At 44.9% G+C, this 23927-nt stretch overlaps 1 protein-coding gene across 3 annotated transcripts in view; it reads left to right on the top strand.

Annotated features, from left to right (window-relative positions):
- LOC138528629 (uncharacterized) overlaps positions 1–18009 on the top strand; it is a 306819-nt gene extending 288810 nt beyond the window's left edge. Inside the window, exons 11-12 of one of the 3 annotated variants that reach the window (XM_069640439.1) lie at positions 3170–3387; positions 17164–18009. In XM_069640439.1, coding sequence (XP_069496540.1) covers positions 3170–3387; positions 17164–17801 — 856 coding nt within the window. In that variant the 3' untranslated portion in view covers positions 17802–18009. Of the gene's footprint in view, positions 1–3169; positions 3388–10202; positions 10416–17163 lie in introns of those variants that run through there. The other 2 variants (XM_069640438.1, XM_069640440.1) reach the window with 2 other exon arrangements.
- The last annotated feature ends 5918 nt before the right edge of the window (positions 18010–23927 follow it).

Raw genomic sequence — 23927 nt, 5'->3', positions numbered from 1 at the left:
TCCTGCTCCGTCTCTCTCATCATTGACTCATGTATTTCCTCTTCTCGATACACATATGCTGTTGCTGCGTCTCTTTCCTCATTGGCTCAGGTATTGTCTCTTCTGAATACACACATGCTCCTGCTGTGTCTCTCTCATTGGCTCAAGTGTTGCCTCTTCTGGATACACACATACTCCTGCTGCATGTCTCCCCTCATTCGCTCATATATTGCCTCTTCTGGGTACACACATACCCTGCTGTGTCTCTCTCCTCATTGGCTCATGTATTGCCTGTTCTGGATAAACACATACTCCTGCTGCATCTTTATCCTCATTTGCTCACGTATTACCTCTTCTGAATATACACATGCCCTGCTGCATCGAGGCATGTCTTTCCTCATTTGCTCATTTATTGCCTCTTCTGTATACACACATACCCTGCTGCTTCACTCTCCTCATTGGCTCAGGTATTGCCCCTTCTGGGTACACACATACCCTGCTTTGTCTCTCCTCATTGGCTCATGCAATGCCTCTTCTGGGTGCACACATACTCCTGCTCCGTCTCTCTCATCATTGACTCATGTATTTCCTCTTCTCGATACACATATGCTGTTGCTGCGTCTCTTTCCTCATTGGCTCAGGTATTGTCTCTTCTGAATACACACATGCTCCTGCTGTGTCTCTCTCATTGGCTCAAGTGTTGCCTCTTCTGGATACACACATACTCCTGCTGCGTCTCTCTCCTCATTGGCTCATGTATTGCTTCCTCTGCTTCTGCTTTGTCTCTCTCCTCCTTGGCTCATGTATTGAATCTTCTGAATACACTCATACCCTGCTACTTCTCTCTCCTCATTGGCTTATGTATTGCCTCTTCTGGATACACACATACTTCTGCTTCATCTCTCTCCTCACTGGCTCATGTATTACCTCTGCTGGATACACACTGCTACGTCTCTCTCCTCATTGGCTCATGTATTGCCTCTACTAGATACACACATACTCCTGCTGCGTCTCTCTCCTCATTGGCTCATGTATTGCCTCTTCTGCTTCTGCTTTGTCTCTCTCCTCATTGGCTCATGTATTGCCTCTTCTGGATACACTCATACCCTGCTGTGTGTCTCTCCTTATTGGCTCATGTGTTGTCTCTTCTGGATACATACATGCTCCTGCTGTGTCTCTCCCCTCATTGGCTCAGGTATTGCCCTTTCTGGATACACTCATACCCTGCTGTGTCTCTCTCTCCTCATTGGCTCATTTATTGCCTCTTCTGGATACACACATACTCCTGCTGCGTCTCGCTCCTCATTGGCTCATGTAATGCCTCTTCTGGATACGCACATACTCCTGCTGCATCTCTCTCCCCATTGGCTCATGTATTTCCTCTTCTCGATACACACATACTCCTACTGCATCTCTTCCTCATTGCTCATGTACTGCCTCGCCTGCATACCCACATACTCCTGCTGCATTTCTTTCCTCATTTGCTCATGTATTGCCTCATCTGGATACACACATACCCTGCTGCTTCTCTCTCCTCATTGGCTCAGGTATTGCCTCTTCCGGGTACACACATACCCTGCTGTGTCTCTCTCCTCATTGGCTCGTGAATTACCTCTTCTGGATACACACATACTCCTGCTGCATCTCTCTCCTCATTGGCTCATGTATTGCCTCTTCTGCTTTGTCTCTCTCCTCATTGGCTCATGTATTGCCTCTTCTGAATACACACATGCCCTGCTGCATTGCTGCATCTCTCTCCTCATTGGCTCAGGTATTGACCCTTCGGGATACACACATACTCCTGATGTGTCTCTCTCCTCATTGGTGTATATATTGCCTCTACTGGATACACATATACTCCTGCCACATCTCTCTCCTCATTGGCTCATGTAATGCCTCTTCTGGATACATACATACTCCTGCCGCGTATCTCTCCTCATTGGCTCGTGTATTACTTGTTCTGCATAAACACATACTCCTGCTGCGTCTCTCTCCTCATTGGCTCATGTGTTGCCTGTTCTGCATACACACATACTCCTGCTTCATCTCTCTCCTCATTGGTGCATGTGTTAGCTCTTCTGGATACACACATGCTGTTGCTGCATCTCTCTCCTCATTGACTGATGTATTGCCTCTACTGGATACACACATACGCTGCTGCATCTCTCTCCTCATTGGCTCATGTATTGCCTCTTCTGGATACACCCATACCCTGCTGTGTCTCTCTCCTTATTGGCTCATGTGTTCTCTCTTCTGGATACATGCATGCTCCTGCTGCGTCTCTCTCCTCTTTGGCTCATGTATTTCCTCTTCTCGATAAACACATTCTGTTGCTGCGTCTCTTTCCTCATTGGCTCAGGTATTGTCTCTTCTGGATACACACATACTCATGCTGTGTCTCTCTCATTGGCTCATGTGTTGCCTCTTCTAGATACACACATACTTCTACTGCATCTCTCTTCTCATTGGCTCATGTATTGCCTCTTCTGGATAAACACATACTGCTGCTTCATCTCTCTCCTCATTGGCTCATGTATTGCCTCTACTGGATACACACACACCCTGCTGCTTCTCTCTCCTCATTGGCTCAGGTATTGCCTCTTCTGGATACACACATACCCTGCTGTGTCTCTCTCCTCATTGTCTCATGTATAGCCTCTTCTGGATACACACATACTGCTGCTTCATCTCTTTTCATTGGCTCATGTATTGCCTCTTCCGCTTCTGCTTGGTCTCTCTCCTCATTGACTCATGTATTGCCTCTTCTGAATACGCACATGCCCTGCTACATCGCTGCATCTCTCTCTTCATTGGCTCAGGAATTGCCTCTTCTGGATACACACATACTCCTGATGTGTCTCTCTCCTCATTGGCGGATGTATTGCCTCTACTGGATACACACATACTCCTGCCACATCTCTCTCCTCATTGGCTCATGTAATGCCTCTTCTGGATACATACATACTCCTGCCGCGGATCTCTCCTCATTGGCTCATGTATTGCCTGTTCGGTTTCCTCATTGATTTATATATTGTTTCTCCTAGATACACACAACGCTGCTACATTCCTCATTGGCCCATGCATTGCCTCTTCTGAATATGCATATACTGCTACTGCATCTCTTCCTTATTGGCTCATGAATTGCTTCGTCTGAATGAAAACATCTATAAATGATGTCATTTTCTTGTAGGTCTCAAGGAGGAATTGCTACTTCAACTGTTCAGAGTAAAAAGTCATTGAAAGAACAAATGTTTATGCAGTTGCTTCTGAAGTTCCCAATTGGACTGTACACTAAAAGACCAACAAAAAACATGTGCAGTGATCTAGCTGAAGCAACAGATCTTGGAAGTTACATGTATGACCGATGGAAGGCGGCGCAGGAGAAACTGCGGGCTGAAGACATTATAGGTATGTATATACTCAGCTTCAATGACCCATCTGCAGAGCCTTAAACAAGGCTGCTTCTGCCTGGACCTTTGATAGCTTGGAGACAGTCTCTGCACAGTGTTTCTGCTGTGACATTGAATAGCCCAGAGACAGTCTATGCACACAAGGACTCTGCTGTAACCTCTAATAGCCTGGCCACCATTTATGCACACACTGCTTCTGCAGTGACCTCTCATAGCCTGGAGATAGTCTGCACAGACTACTGCTGTTATAACCTTTGATAGCCTGGGGAAAGTTTCTGCACACACTGGTTCTGCCATAACCTCTTATACCCTGGACACAGACTCTGCACACACTGCTTCTGCTGTGATCTCTCATAGCCTTAAATCGGAGCATGTACAGACTGCTTCCATAGTGACCTCTCATTACATTACATTCAGACCGTTGCTATATGCATATGCACTGCTTCTACAGTTCAGCTGTGACCTTGTGATGCTGGAAATGCATTGGAATGACAGGGCCTCCATGTCCTTGTCCTATACTCCTTTTATCATGTGGGTTATTAGTTTTTTTGCACAGGAGTCAAGGGTCTCCCCCCAGAGCACGACAAGAAGTGGTGTGCGGCATGCAAACTCCTTCGGCCCAAGACCCTTAAGGAGCACCGTGTAAAGCGACGGGGGTACTTCGGATGACCAAACGTCCAACGCAGATGTTATAGACCTTGAGGAAGACACTTCTAGGTCCGCCACGCCCGTCCACGCCCGTCCCTGACCCTTGCAGGCTTGACTCTGGTCTTGCTACAGGGACTACACCCGGCGACAGGGGCGTACAAGCGCATTGCGCTAAGCACACAACCCCTATGGCAATTTCGACGCCTTCGTTGAAAAAGGCAAAATCGCCAACGGGGCCGCCTAAAAGTTTGCCGGTTCCCTCGGATAGTTCAGATCCAAAGCCTTCCCCGCATCAGCAGCACAGTATTGTGACTTGGCAATCAAAACAAACCAAGGGTGCTACTCCAAAACCTACACGCATCGAAGTTCGGGAGCCCGACCTTTGACGATTTCCAAGGCCTCAGCAGGCCCGAAAACTACAGCTAGGCCTCTACCCGGAAAACCGACCGCTAGGCCTCCTGGTGCCGCGGATGATATTTCTACTAGTATTTCCACTATTTCTAATAAGATTTCGGCAGATTTGGTCCTCGATTCCGATGAAAGTTACGTAGATAGTCAAGAGCCTCTCTCCGACACCCTGAGAGGTTCCCTGCGACGCCACAGTGTGGAGAACGTTGTTTCTTCTTGCGTAGGCCCGTTTGGGTCCTCTAAATGGACTACTGAAAAATTTGAGGGTTATATGGATCGGCTGGAGCAGATTATCGGTTCTTCTGATCATCCTCCCCCGAAAAGGGCTCGGGTAGACCCTAACCCCCACATTCAAGAAGTTCAGTCTCATGTTTTCCAACAAGAAGACGTGGTCTATATGGACACATATAGAGACATCTATAATGAAGAAGAAGAAGCTTTTTTTCTCAAACTATGAGGAAGATCAACAGGATACGACAGACAACTGGGAGGAAACCCAGCAGGAAGGTCAAGACCCTTGGACACAGCAAGATCAGGACACTGATATTTTGTGCCTAGACTCTCCTCCGTCCACCCCAGCTCGCCAGGCCTCCCCTGTGGATGACCAAATGGCTTTCAACTCCATGTTGAAAAAAGCAGCTGAATACTTCAAAATTGCCACTCAAGAGGCAGCACCTGAGCAGGATTTCGTGGAGGATATTATCAAGGAAAAACCTCCGGCGAGTCAATCCATCCCCCTCCTTAACTCTGTTAAGAGACGGGTAGCTCCCTCATTGGTCACACCTGCTCAGACACGGGCAGTGAACCAGAGAGTCGGCCTTCTCCCTCCGACCCTCTGTATATCAAAGGACACGCCATCCCGGACTCACTCGTAGTGGCTACCACTCGAAAGAGGGCAGGGGTACCCCTTGCCACGGGAGAATCACCACCGGACAAGGAGTCAAAAAGGTTGTATGCCCTGGGCAAACGTGGCACTTCAGCAGCTGCATACACCATTCGGGTTGCTAATAATACTACGCTATTAGCAAGCTATGCTGATGCCCAATTGAACTTGCTCCAAGAAGGCCTCCAGGAGGTTCCTGAACCCGCCAGGACAAAGCTTCTCGCCATGGTTAACCAGAATGTGGTGAAGAACACCCTGGACACTGCAGAAACAGCAGACAGGTCTCTGGCACAAGGGACTGAAAAGACACGCATGGCTGCATACATCGGGAATTAGACCTGAGACTCAGGCCTCCCTCATTAATAAACCCATTGAGAAGACTAACCTCTTCGGGAAAGCAGTGGATGAAGCATTGGAGGCAGCCAAGAAGGGGCATGAGACTATAAGGTCCTTGCCCCAAACTACACAGAAACCCTCCTCACAGAGGGGTATTAATTCTCGGCGGTCCTTTCGAGGGCAAGCTTGTGCTGGTCAAAACAACTACGGCACGGGTAACTTCAACACAAATCAAACATCTGGAAGCCCTACTTACTACCCCTCAAGAGGTCAGAAACGTGGCAAAGGTAGAGGCAGAGGCCCCAATCCCAGAGGAGCCACAGCCTCTAGTCAGAAATTACCACCAAGTCCAGGTCCCCTCCCATGTCTCCCCGGTCGGGGGATGATTAACATCTTTCCTCAAGGCATGGGAGGGGATAACTTCCGACCAGTGGGTCTTAAAGACGGTCGCCCACGGTTATTGCGTGGAATTCTCCAGACCTCCACAGTTCACATATGGAAGCACAGCTGGGAAAGGACGCCATAGAAGCCGTCCCTATTCTTCAGGTAAACGAGGGTATTTATTCAGTGTACTTCCTTGTACCCAAAAAGGATCTCACCATGCGTCCTGTTCTAGATCTGCGCCCAGCGAACAAGTTTATAAAACCCCAGAAGTTTTGCATGGTAACACTGCAGGAGGTGATCCCATTGCTGAAACAGGGGGACTTCATGGCAACATTGGACATGAAAGATGCATACATTCATATTTCAATGTTGCCAGCGCACAGAAAATACCTAAGGTTCATGATCCAGGACAAACACTACCAATTCAAGGTACTCCCCTTCGGCATTGCCTCGGCACCAAGGGTGTTTACCAAAGTCCTGGCAGTGGCAGCAGCACACCTGCGCAGACTATCAGTCCCAGTTTACCCTTACCTCGACGACTAGCTCATTACGGGGGACTCGTTCGACGCTTGTTTTTCAAACACCCAAAAACATTAGATCTCCTCTTCAGCCTGGGTTTTTCAATAAACGAAAAGAAATCCAGCTTAGTCCCCAGCCAAGTAAAACAATTTCTGGGAGTGTTAATTCAGGCGGAAGATGGTCTTGTCTTCCCCTCCAGCGAGAGGGTTCAGAACATGCTCTCTCAGATTCCTCAATGTGTAGCCAGTCGGGAGGTGACGGTACGCAAGGCCATGCGTTTGCTAGGGATGATGGCGTCATGTATATACTTGGTTCCCCACGAGCGGCTGCGCATGCGTCCCATGCAAGAGTGGCTCAACAGCTGTGGTGTCAGGCCAGCGGACAATGGGAAGATCTGTTAGTTGTCTCGCCAGCCCTCGTTCTCTCTCTGCAGTGGTGGTCAAGAGCAAACTTCTTGAAGGGGAAGACCTTCACCACCCCTGCAGTGGAAGCCACTCTCACGACAGACGCATCTCTCACGGGGTTGGGGCCTCACCTGCTTCAGCAGACAGCACACGGAGAGTGGTCCCCTCAAGTAGCGTCCAACCATATACACTTACTGGAGCTATTAGCGGTGTTCAAAGCATTGAAAGCCTTTCAGGTGCAACTGCAAGGGAAGACAGTGCTGATCCTAACCGACAGCACTACAGCAATGTATTACATGAACAAACAGGGGGCACTCACTCTCCAGGACTATCCAAGCTGTCCCAAAACATTTGGATATGGGCTCTCAAACACAAGATCTTTTTGTTGTCCCAACATGTTCCAGGGGAACTCAATCTTCTGGCAGACGTACTCGGCAGAGATTTTCGTCTGCCAGAAGAATACGAATGGCGACTGCACGAAGACATTGTGTCCAACGTCTTCGCAGAATGGGGTTTCCCAGAGATTGACCTGTTCGCTACTCAGGAGAACGCCCAATGCCAAGACTACGCCTACAGGTACCCCCAGAACCGATCCAAGGGGAACTGTTTCTGGATAACTTGATCGGGGAAATTTGTCTACGCTTCCCCCCCCCCCGACTACCCTTCTCAACAAGATAGTGCACAAGATGCACCAAGAACCAGTTACCATGATACTGGTGGCCCCCATGTGGGCCCGCCAACCCTGGTTTGCTCACCTGATGGAAATGTCCCTCTCCCCGCAAGTCAAGCTGCCCTGCCCATACAACATGTTTTCCCAGGACAGTGGGGACACCCTACACCCATGCCCACAAACTCTGAATTTAGCAGCCTGGCTCCTGAGATCATAGAGTTTGGACACCTGCAACTCCCTCGGAGATGCATGGACATACTCAGGGAAGCTAGGAAACCTAATACACGTTATTGCTATGCCAGCAAATGGAAACAATTTGTCATCTGGTGCAATTCCAAGGGCGTCAATCCCATCGATTGCTCACCCTCACATATGGTGTTGTATCTAACCCACCTGTTGGACTCTGGGTTAGTCTTCAATTCCCTAAAGGTTCATCTGGCTGCTCTGTCAGCCTACACCACATCACAACAAAAGGTATTGTGGTGGAAAATACCAGTGATTAAAGCCTTTATGGAAGGAGTTAAGAGGATGTATCCTCCCATCTCTCACCCAGCCCCTCGATGGGATCTGAATGTGGTTTTGACCAAGCTCATGGGAGCTCCCTTTGAGCCTATGCATAAAGCAAGTCTGAAAGACCTGACTTGTAAAACAGCCTTCCTAGTGGCTATCACTTATATCAGAAGGGTTAGTGAACAACAGGCTCTTTCTGTTTCAGACCCCTTTGTTACAGTCCACAAAGATAAGGTAGTCCTGCGCACACATCCCAGGTTTGCGCCTAAATTCATCTCGAAGTTCCATGTGAACCAGTCAATCGAACTACCCACTTCTGCCGTTGTAATCAACCTATAATTTGTAGGTATGGTAGGGTCCAGAGATTGTTTTTTTAGGAGTGGTAGGACCCAGGACTCCTTTAAATTGCTAGGTACAATGCCAGATGAGAATGATGAATTAATTAATTTGGAAATAAAGGCAGCCAAATCTCTGGCAGCTTCTTTAATATATCTGAGCTGGGCAGCTGTCTCCCTGGCACCTTGAAGGTTTAAGGGAGGCAATCATGTTTTCTACCTCACAGATAGAGACTTGGGAACATTTGAAATTTTGAGGAGGTTTAGAAGTACAGGTTGGTGTTCTGGCTTACGTATCTAAATTCGATAGGGTCGCTCTTTCGTCTGTGATTTTGTTTTGGAGGAGGGCAATTTTATTAGTTAAGGCATTCTGAATGTTAGTACACCAGAGTTTATCCTTTGCACAAGTGTCAGTGGGAGGAACAGGGGTTTCTAATTCTCTTAAAATAACAAAGAGTTCCTTGTCTCTTGAGCTAGCTTTGTTAATCCTATCATTGTAGGTTACCTGTTTGGTACGAATAATTTATTTTTTGTATTTGGCAGAGAGATTCAAGAGGTTAGTTTTATTCTCCTCGGTAGGTAGGTGTCTCCATAGGACTTCCGCTTTCCTTTTTTCAGTTCTCACGGCTTTTAATTGAGGAGTGAACCAGGAGTTCAGGTGAGCTCTAGGTTTACCTTTCCGCATTTTAAGCGGGCGATACTGTCTAAGGCTTTAGAGATTGTACAGTTGTAGACATCTACTAATGTGTCTGGGTCAGTAGTATCCGGCAATGAGTTGAGGGTGGGAATAACTAGTGGTAGGATCTTGTCCACAGTAATATTCCTTGTATTCCTCGTGAGGAGTGGGAAATGGAGTGGGACCCTAGTAGGTCTTTACAGACCTCTCTTAGCATGCAGTCTCTATGGGCACTGCATTTGCTGGGGCATTTCACAGCCAGAAAGTCCATGGTGACACCGCACACCCATGCATGCCGAAAACAACTTACCTTAGTACAGATGTCCTCATGGACATACCATTGTTCACTTGTCTCTCTCAGTAAAGATGTCTCCACAGTCACACATGTCCCAGAATGCATTATGTCTCACTTACTAGTACAGCTGTGGAAACCCCAAAGGTCTTTTCCCCCTTTCTGCCGAGCTGAGTGGAAAGCTCTGGGAAGAATGCCAAAAGAGGAGAACACCATTAGGTGAGACAGGCTGTTCCCCCGTCCTCTAGTCTAATGTCCTTGCCCGATGTCCCCTGAGATTTTGTAGGATGCTGTTGTTTTACCTCAACCATCCCTACCAGACCTCTTCACAATAATCTACCCGACCTCTACCCTCTGAAATTAACATCCACTTGAAGGAAGTGAAGACGATCAAGGAAAGGGAGAAAAACAAGAAAATACTCTTTTTAGCAAAATATACGTTCCCTTGTCTCTCTGACGCCACTATTTTTCTTCCTACTCGGTAATACTATAACACCCACCATCCCAGTCATTCTTCCCCCCGTCCCGCTGACTATTATTTACCAAACTCCAAGTCTCCTTTTATAAAACATTACAGTTTTCACAATACTCCCTATTCATTCCATGACCCAGATACAAAACCCTGAGACAAATCTAAAAGAAATACCTCTGGCTTTTTCCTGCAAGCCTGTCCTGATAATGAGATCAGGCAGAGTCGGGCATCACACCTTGACAACACACACCTGACCTCCATTTCTCTTCCCCATAGGGATAAAAGGCGGAGCACGGAAGCCAACGATGAGCAAAGCAAAACACATGAGGAAGAAGCAGTTCCGAGATGGCAGTTTAATATGAGGAGAAAGGCAGCAAGATCAGAAAGGGTTGCAAAGAGGGAATTGCTCTTCGCCTTTTTGGAGGAAAACTGCTACTTTCATGAGCCCTCAAGAATAAGAAACATAAGACCGGGAATGAAAGCTGAAGAAAGGTGCATTGTGTGCAGAAGGTACCCGAGGTTCTCCCGCATCGATAGCCGAGCCGGGGAGGAGCCATTGCCGCTGTGGTACTGTCCTTGGCTCCTACAGCAAAGCAGCGCCAGTAAAGTCCACACAGCTGGTGGGTTGGGGAGACTGATAGCAGACCGGTCTGTGTCAGAACCAAGGTTGCAAGTGGCAACATTGTATGAAGAAATCTGCAAAGAACAGAATGTGAGGCGTATGTGATGAGCGATGCTAATATAATTGAATATCCAAGGAGTGACTGAACTTTTGAAACCAAGATAGATACCATGTACAGAGTGGTCCGGCACCACATCAGTGCTCATTCAAAGTTCTCTGTTATGTATCCAACTGAGAGTGTAAAATTGTGAACTGTGAAATGGAAGTGGTCGTACAACGGGTCAAGCTAAACCCTGCGCACATTCGAAAGTCTTCAATAGCTAATAGGAACTGTAATTGGTCCGAGCCTGGCTGAGGGAGACTAATTGTTGACAAGGGATCTGCGCACCTGAGAAAAGATATTCTATAAGCATTGGAGAAGAGGATCTGAGCCCGGAAGAGGGATATCCAAACTAAAGATTGCGGTGTAAAAAGGATCTGGGTCTGGCTGAAGGGGGTCCAGGTTGAAGAGTGACTTACCTGACTTGAGTATTTTGTAAAGGAACTTTTCATTTGTTTAGGCATATCAGGCTCTCTGAATCAAGAGACTTTGATAGCTTAAGAGACTTGGGCACAGAATACCCTGATGTTGGCAATGGAGCTGTGTCCTTGTGCCGAAAATGCGTGAGAGTGTGCAATGCTCGAGTGATCCACCTTGCCCCGTGCTGAAAACCTGGGGAAGGGAGGTCCACGGCCTGAACATCCTGACTTATCATTTTGTGAACATTTCTTTCTTTTTCATGAACATTACTCTGAAACTATTTGCATTTAGCTGTAAGGATTGGCAATAGGTTTTTTAGTATAGGGCCTTTTATTTTGACAAGGCACCACTAGGACTGTGTTATTATTTGATGGTTGTAGCTTGCTCCCATCTTTATATTTAGGATTAGATAGGTGTTCATCACCCCCTTGTTGAGGTTCAATAAACACCCTTGAACTGTGGTCACTTGTGTCTGTCTTACTTTGATGCCATTCTCGTATTAAGGATTTTATTAAACCTAATACATTTCTTGTTATGTGAGTTTAATCACAGTTTTATTTTGCACTCAAACAATTATTTATTTAACATAGAAGCACAATTGTTTAAAAACACATCATAATTCCATAAAATTCATACTCTTGAATCATTCACACATTTGTCCTCAGCCATACACCATACATCAGCCCATTCATACACAATATCAATGAGTACAAAGTAAAAACACATGAGAAACATCACAATTCATTCACAATCCAATTATTGTACAAACATTATTATATTTTGTAAAAAACAACAACAAACAGAATGACCACAGTGATTCTTGATGTAAAGCAGCTCAATTGGTTCTCAACAACAGCTTCTTCAAATTTAAGGAAGACTTCTTCCTGCAAAGCAAGGGTACGGCCATGGGTTGCACCTTTGCTCCCAACTTGGCTATAGTTTTTATGGCCTTAATCGAGGAAGAGAAAATCCTACATATTTCCAATCCATACAAAGAAAAAATCATGATATATCGGCGATACATCGACGATATATTTATGATTTGGGAAGGATCGTTGCAGTCACTGCTGTCTTTTGTAGAATGGCTAAATCAAGTAGATATGGACATTCACTTTACATTCGAATATTCCACCTCGAGAATTGCCTTTCTAGATTTGTCCATCTTTTCCGAAGGGGGGTTTCTCCATACGGAATTACACAGAAAGGCAACAGAAAGAAATACTACTCTAAAATATGAAAGCCAACACCCGGCTAGTCTCTTGCGGAACCTACCGTATGGTATGTTTTTGCGGCTTCGTCGTAACTGTACAGACATTAATAACTTTACTAAACATGCTTTGATCTTAGAGAAAAGACTTTTGGAACGGGGATATCCAAGAAGTCTTATAAAGCAATCCAGAAAAAGAGCTCGTTTTACAAACCGTGAGGCATTATTGCAACCCAAAACCCAAGTCAAGAAAAAAGAGGAACTAGTTTGTGTATCAACTTTTTGCCAACACAGTGAAATCATTAAAGGCATTATATTAAAAAACTGGCGCATCTTAAATGTATCTGGCACTACACTGCAAAAACCTCTTTTTGCATTCAAAAAGAGTAAGAATCTAAAACAACAAATTACTCGGGCCAGCAGAAGTCATTTGAAATCAGCTAATGTTCGGGATTTCAATCAAAATCCAGTTATCGGCCATTTTCCATGCACCACTTGTGTAGCGTGCAAATTTTCTAAAAAGACTACTTATTTTTTCATGGCAAATATAAATTGGGATCTTCGTACTTTTACTACATGTAAAAGTAAAAATGTAATTTATGCAATTATCTGTCCTTGTAAAAAAATGTACATAGGAAAAACCGCTCGGGAAGTAAGCACCCGTATCAATGAACACCGCTCAAAGATAAAAACACGGAACTTAAATGCTCCGATGGTCATCCACTATGTGGAAATGGGCCACAAAGCAGACCAGATGGAATGGTTTTGTGTCGAAAAGGTATTTGGTCAAAATTCGACACAGCTTGCTAAAAATCTAGCTTATAAAGAGCAATTATGGATTTTCAATTTAAAAACATTGACAGAGGGGCTTAATACTATAGAACCCTGGCATTCAGGTAGTTAACATGCCCATATTCTGGGCTCCCATCATGTAGATTGGTGTTATACTATCACCATACATGATTGTTTAAGCATTTAAGATCTGTGTTTAAAAGACATCTGGTTAAAACTCCCTGAATCTTTGGTAATGGTTCTTTGCCTATAGCTAGTACATCTAGCTTTATGGGTAAGCCGAGGTTCATTACTAATCCTCCCCAGTTTTCTCTTCCAAATACTATAGCAGCTTCGTTCAGACATGTTCTACAATGTTCACCCCTTGATTTTTCCCTGAAGTATAAGGATCCATTTAGATCCAAATTTCTCTTTTTCGTCCCCCCTCCTGTTCCGCGCTCTCCCGCCAATTTTGATATTGCAGTGTAGCTCGCGCAGGCGTTAAGTGTCACGCTCCCCCTTTTTTACCGATGATGGGTGAAGAGCACACATCGAGTGCTAACGTGTTCTTTTTGACACGTTCCAGAATGTGCGTAAGGACGCCACAAAAAGATACGGCGTAACGCGCAATATGATCACGTGAGGAGTCCAAGCCGGACATTTAAATGCTCCAATAGCGCTGCCTTTCAGATGCGAATCTCCGGTCTGTATTGAAGGTCGGGGAAAGTTTGTGTGCATGACTTGATCCGGGGACAGGTCCAGCACGTCGTCGGCTGTCGGCTCCAGGTAAGCTGGACCCATATTTATGCTCGAATACGGGGATTTGCTGCTATTTATTTAGCCAACCCAACTGCGTATTCAACCGCTGGGCTCACCATATTTATGCTCGAATACGGGGATTTGCTGCTATTTATTTAGCCAACCCAACTGCCTATTCAACCGCTGGGCTCACTGGTGGATTTAGTATTTAATATCATATATCCTTTAGGGTTTCCGTTAGTAGGAAATAATTACTTGACCCGAATTTATGACTCTTAAATTAGGTCAGGGGTCCTTCTTTTGTAAAATTCTTTTGTAAAATCGGTAGAGAGTATAATTATATAATTATATAATTATAGAACTATTCACTAGCTCTTTTTCCGTTCTTCTTCTTTTATCTTTGGCCTATGGTATTATGCCACATTTAGGTTCCACTCTCCTGGTAATTGCAGCAGTTCTTTTGAATAAACATCCTGTTAGGTGCACCACCAGCACCACCAATAGGTCTACTGTGACCCGACCTGTTGGGGTAAGAATTATACTGATTCTGGATATGCTTGACATTTTGGCTAGCTTACAGATTTGGGTCTTGCAACCTCATATGTAGGTTCTGGCCCACTACTCTTTGCCAGTGGGCTTTCCTGATTCTTCTAATATACTTTAACCCTTTAGATTGAAGTATTAAGTATATTCTTCTACAAAAGCGGGATCCTCTATCTGAAGGCTGAAAAATCTTAATGACAGCGGTAATACACCACGGATTGACTTCTGTTGGAGTTTTCAAGGTCAGTAGTTGTGGTTGTCTCAGAATTAGATGGACTTTCCAGCATGGGATGCCACTCTTTGCATGCAGTAATTGATGTATCACATTTGGTGGGTTTCGAGTCCTGATCTAGTCCTGCCTTGCCTGGGGACACTGATTTCGGTTGGTAGCACTCCTTACATGACGCCCTCTGTTTACCCCGGATGTATATATACATTCGGGACCATAAGCAGGATAGGAGTAGATTTCTCTACTTTAAACTTGAGCACGGTGTATTCACACATTTGCGCTTCTTTACATTTATTTTGTCACTGTCTATACATTCTTTTAGGGAAATTTATGTCTTTTATATTTGTTTTATTTTTAGAAAATATATTACTATCTCCTGATGAAGACGTAACACAAAAAACGTTAAAACGTCGAAACCGGTAGAGAAAGTGTGGATAAGGCTATTTGTGAAGATCTTCCATTCTTTGCCTATCCGAACTGCTGACTAGAAAGAGGCACCGCCTCGCAACATTTCCCAGAATGCACCCTGCCTCACTCTTATTATATACACCCAATGTGGGTGTGTGTAAGAATGCAAACTTTCCATCACTAGACAGAGTTACCACCTCACGAAATTTCCTAGAATGCACTCTGCCTCACTCTCAGTATAGATACCCAATTGTGAACTAACTCTAAAGTCATTCTCTACACAGTGCTTTTAGCCCTTGCCCCTAAAACCACAGAGCCACCCAGCTAGTGGGTAAGGCATGTGTGTTTGAATTAGGCCTATGACTGGGATGGTTGCATAGGAGCTGACTCAAATAGGAAAAACAGGAGGAAGGGGCAGTACAAATGCTGGCTGACGCCTCCTGCCTTTACACCATGCCACAGAGACTCATTCATGGTAGGCGATATATTGGAGCAACAATGAATGCACACAACCCCTTCATGTACAAAACACAATCTGGCTTCAGACAAGGGTGCAGCATAGGAATGGGAGTGGTCATGGCAATGGCTGGTCGATCATGGGGGTTCAGGGGCTGTGATTCTGTTGGACCGTTGGGCAAGGTCGATCATTCCTTCCTCCTCTCTCGCCTTATTGAGTATGGGATCGGAGATAAGGCTCTTGCCTGGCTTGCCTCCATTCTGACCGATAGAACGCAGTTGGTGGCTCTACCTCCTTTTGAATCTACCCTAAAACTTGTCAGCTGTGGTGTGCTGCCGGGATCTTTGCTGAGTCCATTGTTGTTCAATTTGTATCCGAGACCTTTAGCTGAGCTAATTAGATCATTTGTTATTCGGCTTTAATCGGGTGAGCTAAGTTGGGGGCTCTCGGAATAGTCAGACTCTTTTACTGCAACCTTTCTTTCTCAGTGTTGGCCCCCCTCTTTGGGTACTTGTCCTATATCTGTACTACTATATCTGTCCTAAAGGCCATAAACCTGGGGGTGTGCCTGGATATGTCGCTGTCCCTTGATGTACAAATCTCACAAGTCTCTAGTGCGCGTTTCTTTCACTTGCTCTTGCTAAGGACATTTCTGGACTATGTCGCCTTTCCACATAGACTTCAATTGGTAAATGCATTTATATCCAGCAGACTGGACTTCTGCAATGCAAACTACATGGGTCTTCCAAAGTCATCTATTTGAAGACTTCATAGGATCCAAAATGTGGCTGCAGGAATTCTGATGAAATTGGGTCTTGGTGACCATACTTCCCCGGCTTTGCAGTCTCTACACTGGTTTCCAGTGGACAAGCGGATAAAATTCAAGGCACTCTGTATGACTCACAGAGCTGTCCACAACATGGCCCCTGGATTTTTAGGCAGCAAATTGCAGCAGTATACTTGCTCCAGCGTGCTTCGCTCCACCTCGACAAATCTCTTGGTTACCCCCAAATTCAGACTGGAAAGGTGGGGCGGGTGCTCTATCTCGGTCCAGGTGGAAAAACTTTGGAGCATAGATGACCGTCTTGATTTTAGACGCAAGTTGACGACCTTACTGCTTCCTCCCTGGCAAGGGTTGCTTTAAGGGAGTGATATATGTAGTCCAACTGCCCTCTTGGTTGGGTTCTCCCTTGTTCAGCGCTGTGATGCCTGTTAATGTGGATGTTTGCGCTTTATAAGTCTTAATACCATACAAAGCATACTGCAAAACCAAAGAAATCCACACTGAAATCTTGTGCAACTAAGGTTGGCCTAATGTGACCATCATTCGGCAGTCCAGAGCCCTTCTCTCCTTCTTTTCTGATGCCTTGCTTTTGTGTGGCTGTTGCAGCTCTGCTTAACCATACCCACAAATTCTAATGAGAACATGTCATGATACAAAAGAATAAATCCAATATTGTTATGTTTTGTCACATTTCTGTTATCATGAAAACCAGTGGTGGTGGCTCCTGACAGTAATGGCACATTTCCTTTCAAAGTGAGTGGCTCGTCTGACATTTGTACAGAAGGTGAAACTTGTATGAATACATTTGCCAAGAAACATATTACACTAAAGTTTTCTCAGTCAATAGGAAAATATAGGCTTTGCATTTTAAATCTATCACTGCAATAATTATATTGACATAAATACGGTTGTTTTAATGAAAAATATTTTTTCCCAGGAAACTATAAAAGAATTTGCCCGGCTGAAGAACAAATCCGTTCCTATATTAAGAGAAAAGGATGGGATGGTGAAAATAAGATTCTTCACTACGTGCTGCGAAAATGGAAGGCGAGAGTGGGATGTCCAGGAAGTGACAGTGAGAGGGACAGGAAGTTAAGGGCAGCTATTCTTCAGCAGAATTGGAAAGGGCTGGCTGTGCTCGATCAGAGTCTAAAAGGCAGAGCAGTAGTAACAACACAACCATTTAAAAAGGGGGATACAATTTGTGACTACCATGGCTTACTCATCAGTGAACAGGCTGGAGAGGAGAAACAGCGCGCCTTGACAGAAGGCAACTGCTTCCTTTATTTTTTCATCGGCAAAGATCAAAAACGAAAATGTATTGATGGCACGGAAGAAAGGTGCCTCTGCCACCCTGGCATTAGAAACTATGGAAGGCTGATAAACCACTCAAGGAGAGCCTCAAATGTGACCCCCAAAGTTCTGTCCATATGCAACGCAGAGGGACTGAGAGAAGATGTAATTGTGTTTAGGGCTGCAAGAGATATTGAAGTAAATGAAGAACTCCTTCTTAATTATGGAGTCCGCCGTAATTCCTTTAATGAGGGCAACCATCTGCCCTGGCTTGATTCCTAAAACCACTTAAGTGAGTCATTGGCATCACTTGAGGGTAGCGAGCAGTAGCACTCGCTACCCTATGTTGCTGCTTCTAACCCTTGTGGATTGCTTCATCTCGATACTGAACTCCTAAATGTAAGAATGCCTAAATGTAAGAATGCCTTTTGCCTGTTGTCAATCACCGTTGATGAAATCATGCAATTTACAGTTTTAATAAAGATGGTTTAAAAAAAACATATGTTGACCCGTCATCCTGGTCAAAGATTATGTGATGCGACTTCCTGTGGTAGCATAGAGTGACATGTTATGTCTCTTCTGCTACACCCAATGCTTGCACAGTGGCAATAAGCAACATCAACGTAATCGAATACACTGTCGGTACGCAATGCATCTATCCCTAACTAAGTCAAATCACGATCACAAGGGTGACCTGCCCTAAAATATATTACATACGTTATTTGCTGTAATCGTATTTCTGATGATTGCATCTGCCTAGATACACATGCTGTGCATATAGACCGACATCTAGTGGTAATCGCAAAGTATTGCGTCTTTCTTTCGAAGATCGAAAAGGGACGTTGACATGGGCGTGACTGGAACACTATCTCGAACGTGACGAGTAGTGTACCCAAAATCCTTCACCATTCGAGGTCCCAGCAGATTGTTTTTGTTCACCTTTCTGGTCAGTAGCTTAATACGGAGCTTGTCTATCGAGTATATATTGCTATTAAACCGTCTTAGTGCATTAATCGCCAGGCATCTTAAACGGCTGTTTCGACGAATGCTCGACGTTCTCTCAACGGCTGCTCCTGTTTCACCGTTTCTACACCTCCAGCAACTCGACAGCTGTTTCGTCTCGGCCTTCTCCCTCAGGAACAGCCTCACAATAGGGAGAGTGGGGACACGTTTCTACGGACTATTTTCTTGGGAATGCCTTTTCTTTGCTCTTCCTCTTCTTTTTCCTTCTGTTTGGCTGCCTTTTCACTCCAATATGCAGAGAAAACCTTTTATGTTTTGCCCGTCGTGTAACAGCAAATTCCCTTGGAAGGACACTAATGAAGAGTGCAATCGGTGCCTCCGTTTTGACCAAGACGTGCAACCTTGCAAGGCCTGTATACTCTTTCGCCCCCAAACCCTGAAACACAGGTGCACCAAGCGGGGGGCGGCCTATGCCATGCAGGGCGAGAGTCACTCTTCCATCTGTGCCGTCGCCTCAGATGAGGAGTCTTATTGGCTTGGCAGCCGCAGCTCCGACTCAGAAGCCGTAGATGCACCTGTGTAGTCTGCTGATTCCTACATGTCCGTCCAAGGCTCTGATAAACCATGCCACCGGCAGTGCGATGGGGAGTCTACACCCGGGCGACAAGGACACACACCATACTCCTAAACCTAAGCACACAACCCCCAAGTCTCACTCAAAGGACTCATCGAGGAAGCCATCAATGCCCATAGGCCTGTCAAAAACTTTGATGATGCCTACTGAACCTCGTGGTTCAGAGCCACTGCGCACCTGCCATTGTGGCCTGTACAAGGCCTTAAGACTTTAACCTTACCAGGCGCCTCTCATAAATATTCAGCCCTCGGTGTGGTAGCATCGAAAGACATGCCAAAACGGGCTCCCCTTTCCAAAACATTCCAAAGCTTCAGGGGAAGCTTTCTAAGGTCCATTCTCAGAGTTCTGGCCTTAAGAAGGTCTCCTCTTTGCCTGAGGGGTATTCTTCAGCCTCTCTCCTCGGTCTCAGGGCCTGCGGTAGAATCCTGTTCCAGCTGCTCCATCCTTTCCTCCCCCAGATGAATCCTCTTCCTCTGTGTTGTAAGGAAGGCATGGTATCAAAGTAAGACAGACACAAGTGACCACAGTTCAAGGGTGTTTATTGAACCTTATCAAGGGTGTGTTGAACGCCTATCCAATCCTAAATCTAAGATGGGAGCAAGCTACGACCATCAAAAAATAATAATGCCTCGTGTCTCAACAAATTGCCTAATGGGACACATATCTATCTTAACTCCCCCCTGGTAAGCAATTGTAATCCTCCCCATCCTGCTACTGTTGTTGGTTATCACAAGCGATTCATCATAACCCCTAGAACTTCCAAGGCCGCCTGAACTATTGCGAACAGCATGCTCCTGCACCCGTTTGAAATATCTCCCTGATTGGCCTCAAGCTCTCCCTCCTCCCACCGAGATCAACTCCACAGCCCAGAACCACCACTCTACCTTCACTGAAGGAATAGAGGATCCCCACATCTTCAGATAAAGCCAGCCTGCCTACGCGCACAGTATGCCCAGTACTCAGGTATCACTACTCACGGGACCAATGGCTACTTCACTGCAAGCGCTCCTCCTTTATCTAAACAATCGTATTATCCAACCTGCCTAGGGAACCTATACGCCGGCTGCTTGTTAATACTGGCTGTTAGACATTATCTATCCCTCACCCCATTCTAAAACCTGCTGCACTTGCTGACTGTATCTACGCTTTTCCCCTGCTTCGTCTCGGTCGTTTCTACTCTGCCCATTGTCTCCTGCCTGCTTTAAGATTCCCCAAGGACTCTATTGTTGTTACCACTTCGCCAACATTGTATAGTGCATATGGCGTCAAATTGGAATTGTACAACCGCCTATCTGTCTAATTACCACTGTGTTTATACCAGTCTTGATCTCTATCAAATACACTATATATTCCATTATTGCATCAATGATAATGTTACAATTCTTCATTAGCTACTACATAACCACATCACATCAACAATACATATCGTGTTTCCTCACTATCATCTCGCAGTGCCGTATGTAACAAACAGCACTTGATCAGTTGTATGCTCAGCAAGTACCACCTGCCTCCTGTGGCACTGTTCCAACAATATTTCAAAATTATATTTCACACTACCATTAAAGCCCATGCTACAAACAGTTATTTGACTCCTACATGCGGTGCAATCCAATGCAACCATTAAATTGTCTAACTTGTATAGGCAGCATCCTCCCCGATTGCCATTAGCGATCCTCATACTTTTCTGCGGATATTACTCAGTTCTACTTCTCACAATACTGTGTGCAAGATACTATATGAGCCATAGTTCCTGTCTCTATAACTTGCAAGCTAACACTCCTAAATGCTGGATACCTCACCAACCCCTCTCCATTAACCTAACGACCATGATCCTCTCAGAGGACAGTAACGTGGTTAATCCAAGACACTGCTCGACAGGCATATACATTCAGCAGGGCACAGACCTGGCTCGCATCTGGTGCTCTAGACATCACCCACTCCTCTGCCCTACTCCCTTTCTCCCCAAAGCAGCCGCCTTCTCTCTCATAGATATCCACCCCCCTATCATTTCACATACCTTCTCCAAGCTCATAGGAGCTACCACCATACACGACCAACCCCATCAATATAGCGTATCACACTAGCCCCTCCTCAAACATTACACCGGCTATCCCATGCCTAGGAGCATCACGCCGGAAACACCTCAACGCAAAAACTCTTGCCCATACCCCTCTCCACTACCAGATCCATACTGGGAACTACAAGGAAGCTAAGACTCTCTGCACGTATCCACCAGCCTCCTCCACCTAATTGGAATCAGAGCAGATGACTACCCGTCTCCTTAACCTATTCTAACTATAACATACCCCAGAGGCAGAAGCCACAGATCTATAAGCAGACCACTGCTGCAGCTCTACAATGGCGTAACCACCAGAATTCCCAGTCTAAGTCACAACCACTCGACATAGTCCACACCAGGATGCTCCCCATACAAACGCCACCCACCACTCCACCCAGTTTGCTCCTCAAAAGCACTTTACTAAATGTGCGTTCCTTAGGTGCACATGCCATCGACACTCATGACCTCATTCTGGAGCAACAGTTAGATTTCATAGTAGTGACTGAAACCTGGCTCATCCAGCATCCGGACCCTTTACTGACTCTAGCCATCCCACCCGATTACACCATTCTGAGGACCGACCGATCAGATGCCACAGTTGGAGGAGTAGCTATTATCGCTAAAACCTCACTGCAGTTTAGATTGTGTAAAATAGATTCAGTAGACGGATATGAACTCCTCGCTCTTAAACTCTCCACTGACCCTAAAACAACCATCAACTTCCTCATCGTTTACAGAGCACCCAACTCCACCAACCATCCTGATATAGTCATCCCCCTACTTATCACTCTCCTCCTCAAGCCCAACACCAAATTCATCCTTCTAGGAGACATACCTCGGATTCAATGAATCCCGAGACCACAAAGCCACAGGTTTCCACATAGCACTACAAGAAATGCAGTTTACACAAATTGTAAATGCCCCCACCCACACCAAAGGTAGAATCCTAGATTGAATTCTAACCTTAAATATCAAGCTATCCCTGAAAAGTATTTCTGAAATCACTTGGACAGATCACCATTTGGTTTGCTTCTTTATTTATACCGAAATCCCAAGAGACACCCTCGCCATCAATTTTCTCTATCATTGTGAGAAACACTTGCAAGCTCAAACTAGAAAACATGGCCCCTGTTCTGACCAAAGCATTCGAGACACAGCCTTTAATTAACACCAAATAGTGGGGGTTGTTTCCTAATGAGTATTTGCGCTTAGGTTTCGGGTGACCCCACACGTTTCTGAGATATACAATAACTTATGAGGTACTCACTTGTTAGTTTTTAAACATTGGTTAAACATTTTATTTTGTTATGTTTCATTCGTATTATTCACATAAGTTAGTTCACTTAGTGCTTGTTGTATTTTTTGTTTTGCACATATCAGTACACAGTTAATTATACTTTGTGTATTCTTTTGTGACATCAATAGTGACTTTTCTGGTGACTGGTGTGCTATATCTGTGTTTATTTACAGAAAAAACACACTTGTGCCAACATTTCTCTGCGCATGCGCCTGTTTTGCCCTTTCTTTGGCTTTATCAAGGCACATTATTTTACTGTGTGTCAATCTCATGTTTACACCTTACACTTGTGTGCATACATTTAGTTTAGGTGACACACGTCAACAAAAAAGATTATTATCAAATGTCAAGGATCTGTAACAGATTATGGAACACGGCACACTCCAGCTAGGGAATCTTTCCACTGACAATGAATGCAGCGCACACTAAAAATGCTTTTTATCTTTATTGATTCTCGGGTTCTACTTTGAGAAGGCACCCAACCCGTCTCACACCCACCTTGACAAATACCCTGTGTTTCAATGGACCATGAACCAGGACGATGTGTAACAATTAAATATTTATACATTTTTATAATTCAAAGAAAATCAAGCAAATCAAAATTTAGGACAGCAGTCACCACAGTGTGGCAGTATCCAATGCAACAATCCTACAACACAATTAATTCAAATCCCTAACATCATCTACATAAACCTTTAATGGAAAACAGAAGCAAAATTACTTTTCTTCAAAATGACAGATGGCACACAGGTTATGCACTCCCCCAAACACCTACTAAGGAATTTATTTGTGGACAGAAAGTAGTGGCAAGGAGTCAGTATAAAGAGGGAAAAATCATTTTTTAAATTCAAGCCACCACCCCAGGATGGGAGGCCAGAAACAAATTGAAAACCTTCAAAAGGAGCAAAAGGGCATGTCCAAATTTTATTGGTTACTTGTATATCAGTTTACAATTGCAGTGGGAAATCTAGGACAGAAATGTGTGTGGCTGTACTTAAGAGACAAGGAAGCTTATAGACTACTGAACAGGGCACCAAAGCAACGTGACAAAGGTAAGAAAATCGGTTTTCGGAGGAAAACAATGTAGAATAAAACACATGCGACAGAATTGTAATTTCTTATTTTATACCGGCTTTAAAATGACAAGCAGCTAAGAAAAGGGGCTTAGCTGTCAAAATCGGAAATCGGTTTTTGGGATGGGAAACAAAGGCACAGAACAGATAGGATTCTAAGGGGAAGGGATGACACTTCATAGGATGACAGTGTCGGTTTTTCTATGGGGAAAAAGGCCATTCAGAATTTAGAGAAAGGCACAATACATGGGCAAATTCGGTTTTAGTTGCACAATGACAGGTTCTACTGAGGCTATATTTTAATGACTATATTTATTAAAGAAAGGCACTTGACACGAGGTGGTTGAGTTTGAATTGCAACCAGCTCACTGTGGATCTCTTT

The sequence above is a fragment of the Ambystoma mexicanum genome, chromosome 7q (genome assembly GCF_040938575.1).
Source record: "Ambystoma mexicanum isolate Mex_15411 chromosome 7q, UKY_AmexF1_1, whole genome shotgun sequence".
NCBI lineage: Eukaryota > Metazoa > Chordata > Amphibia > Caudata > Ambystomatidae > Ambystoma > Ambystoma mexicanum.
The sequence above is the reverse complement of the archived record's forward strand: the minus strand, read 5'-3'. Positions and strand labels throughout refer to the sequence as shown.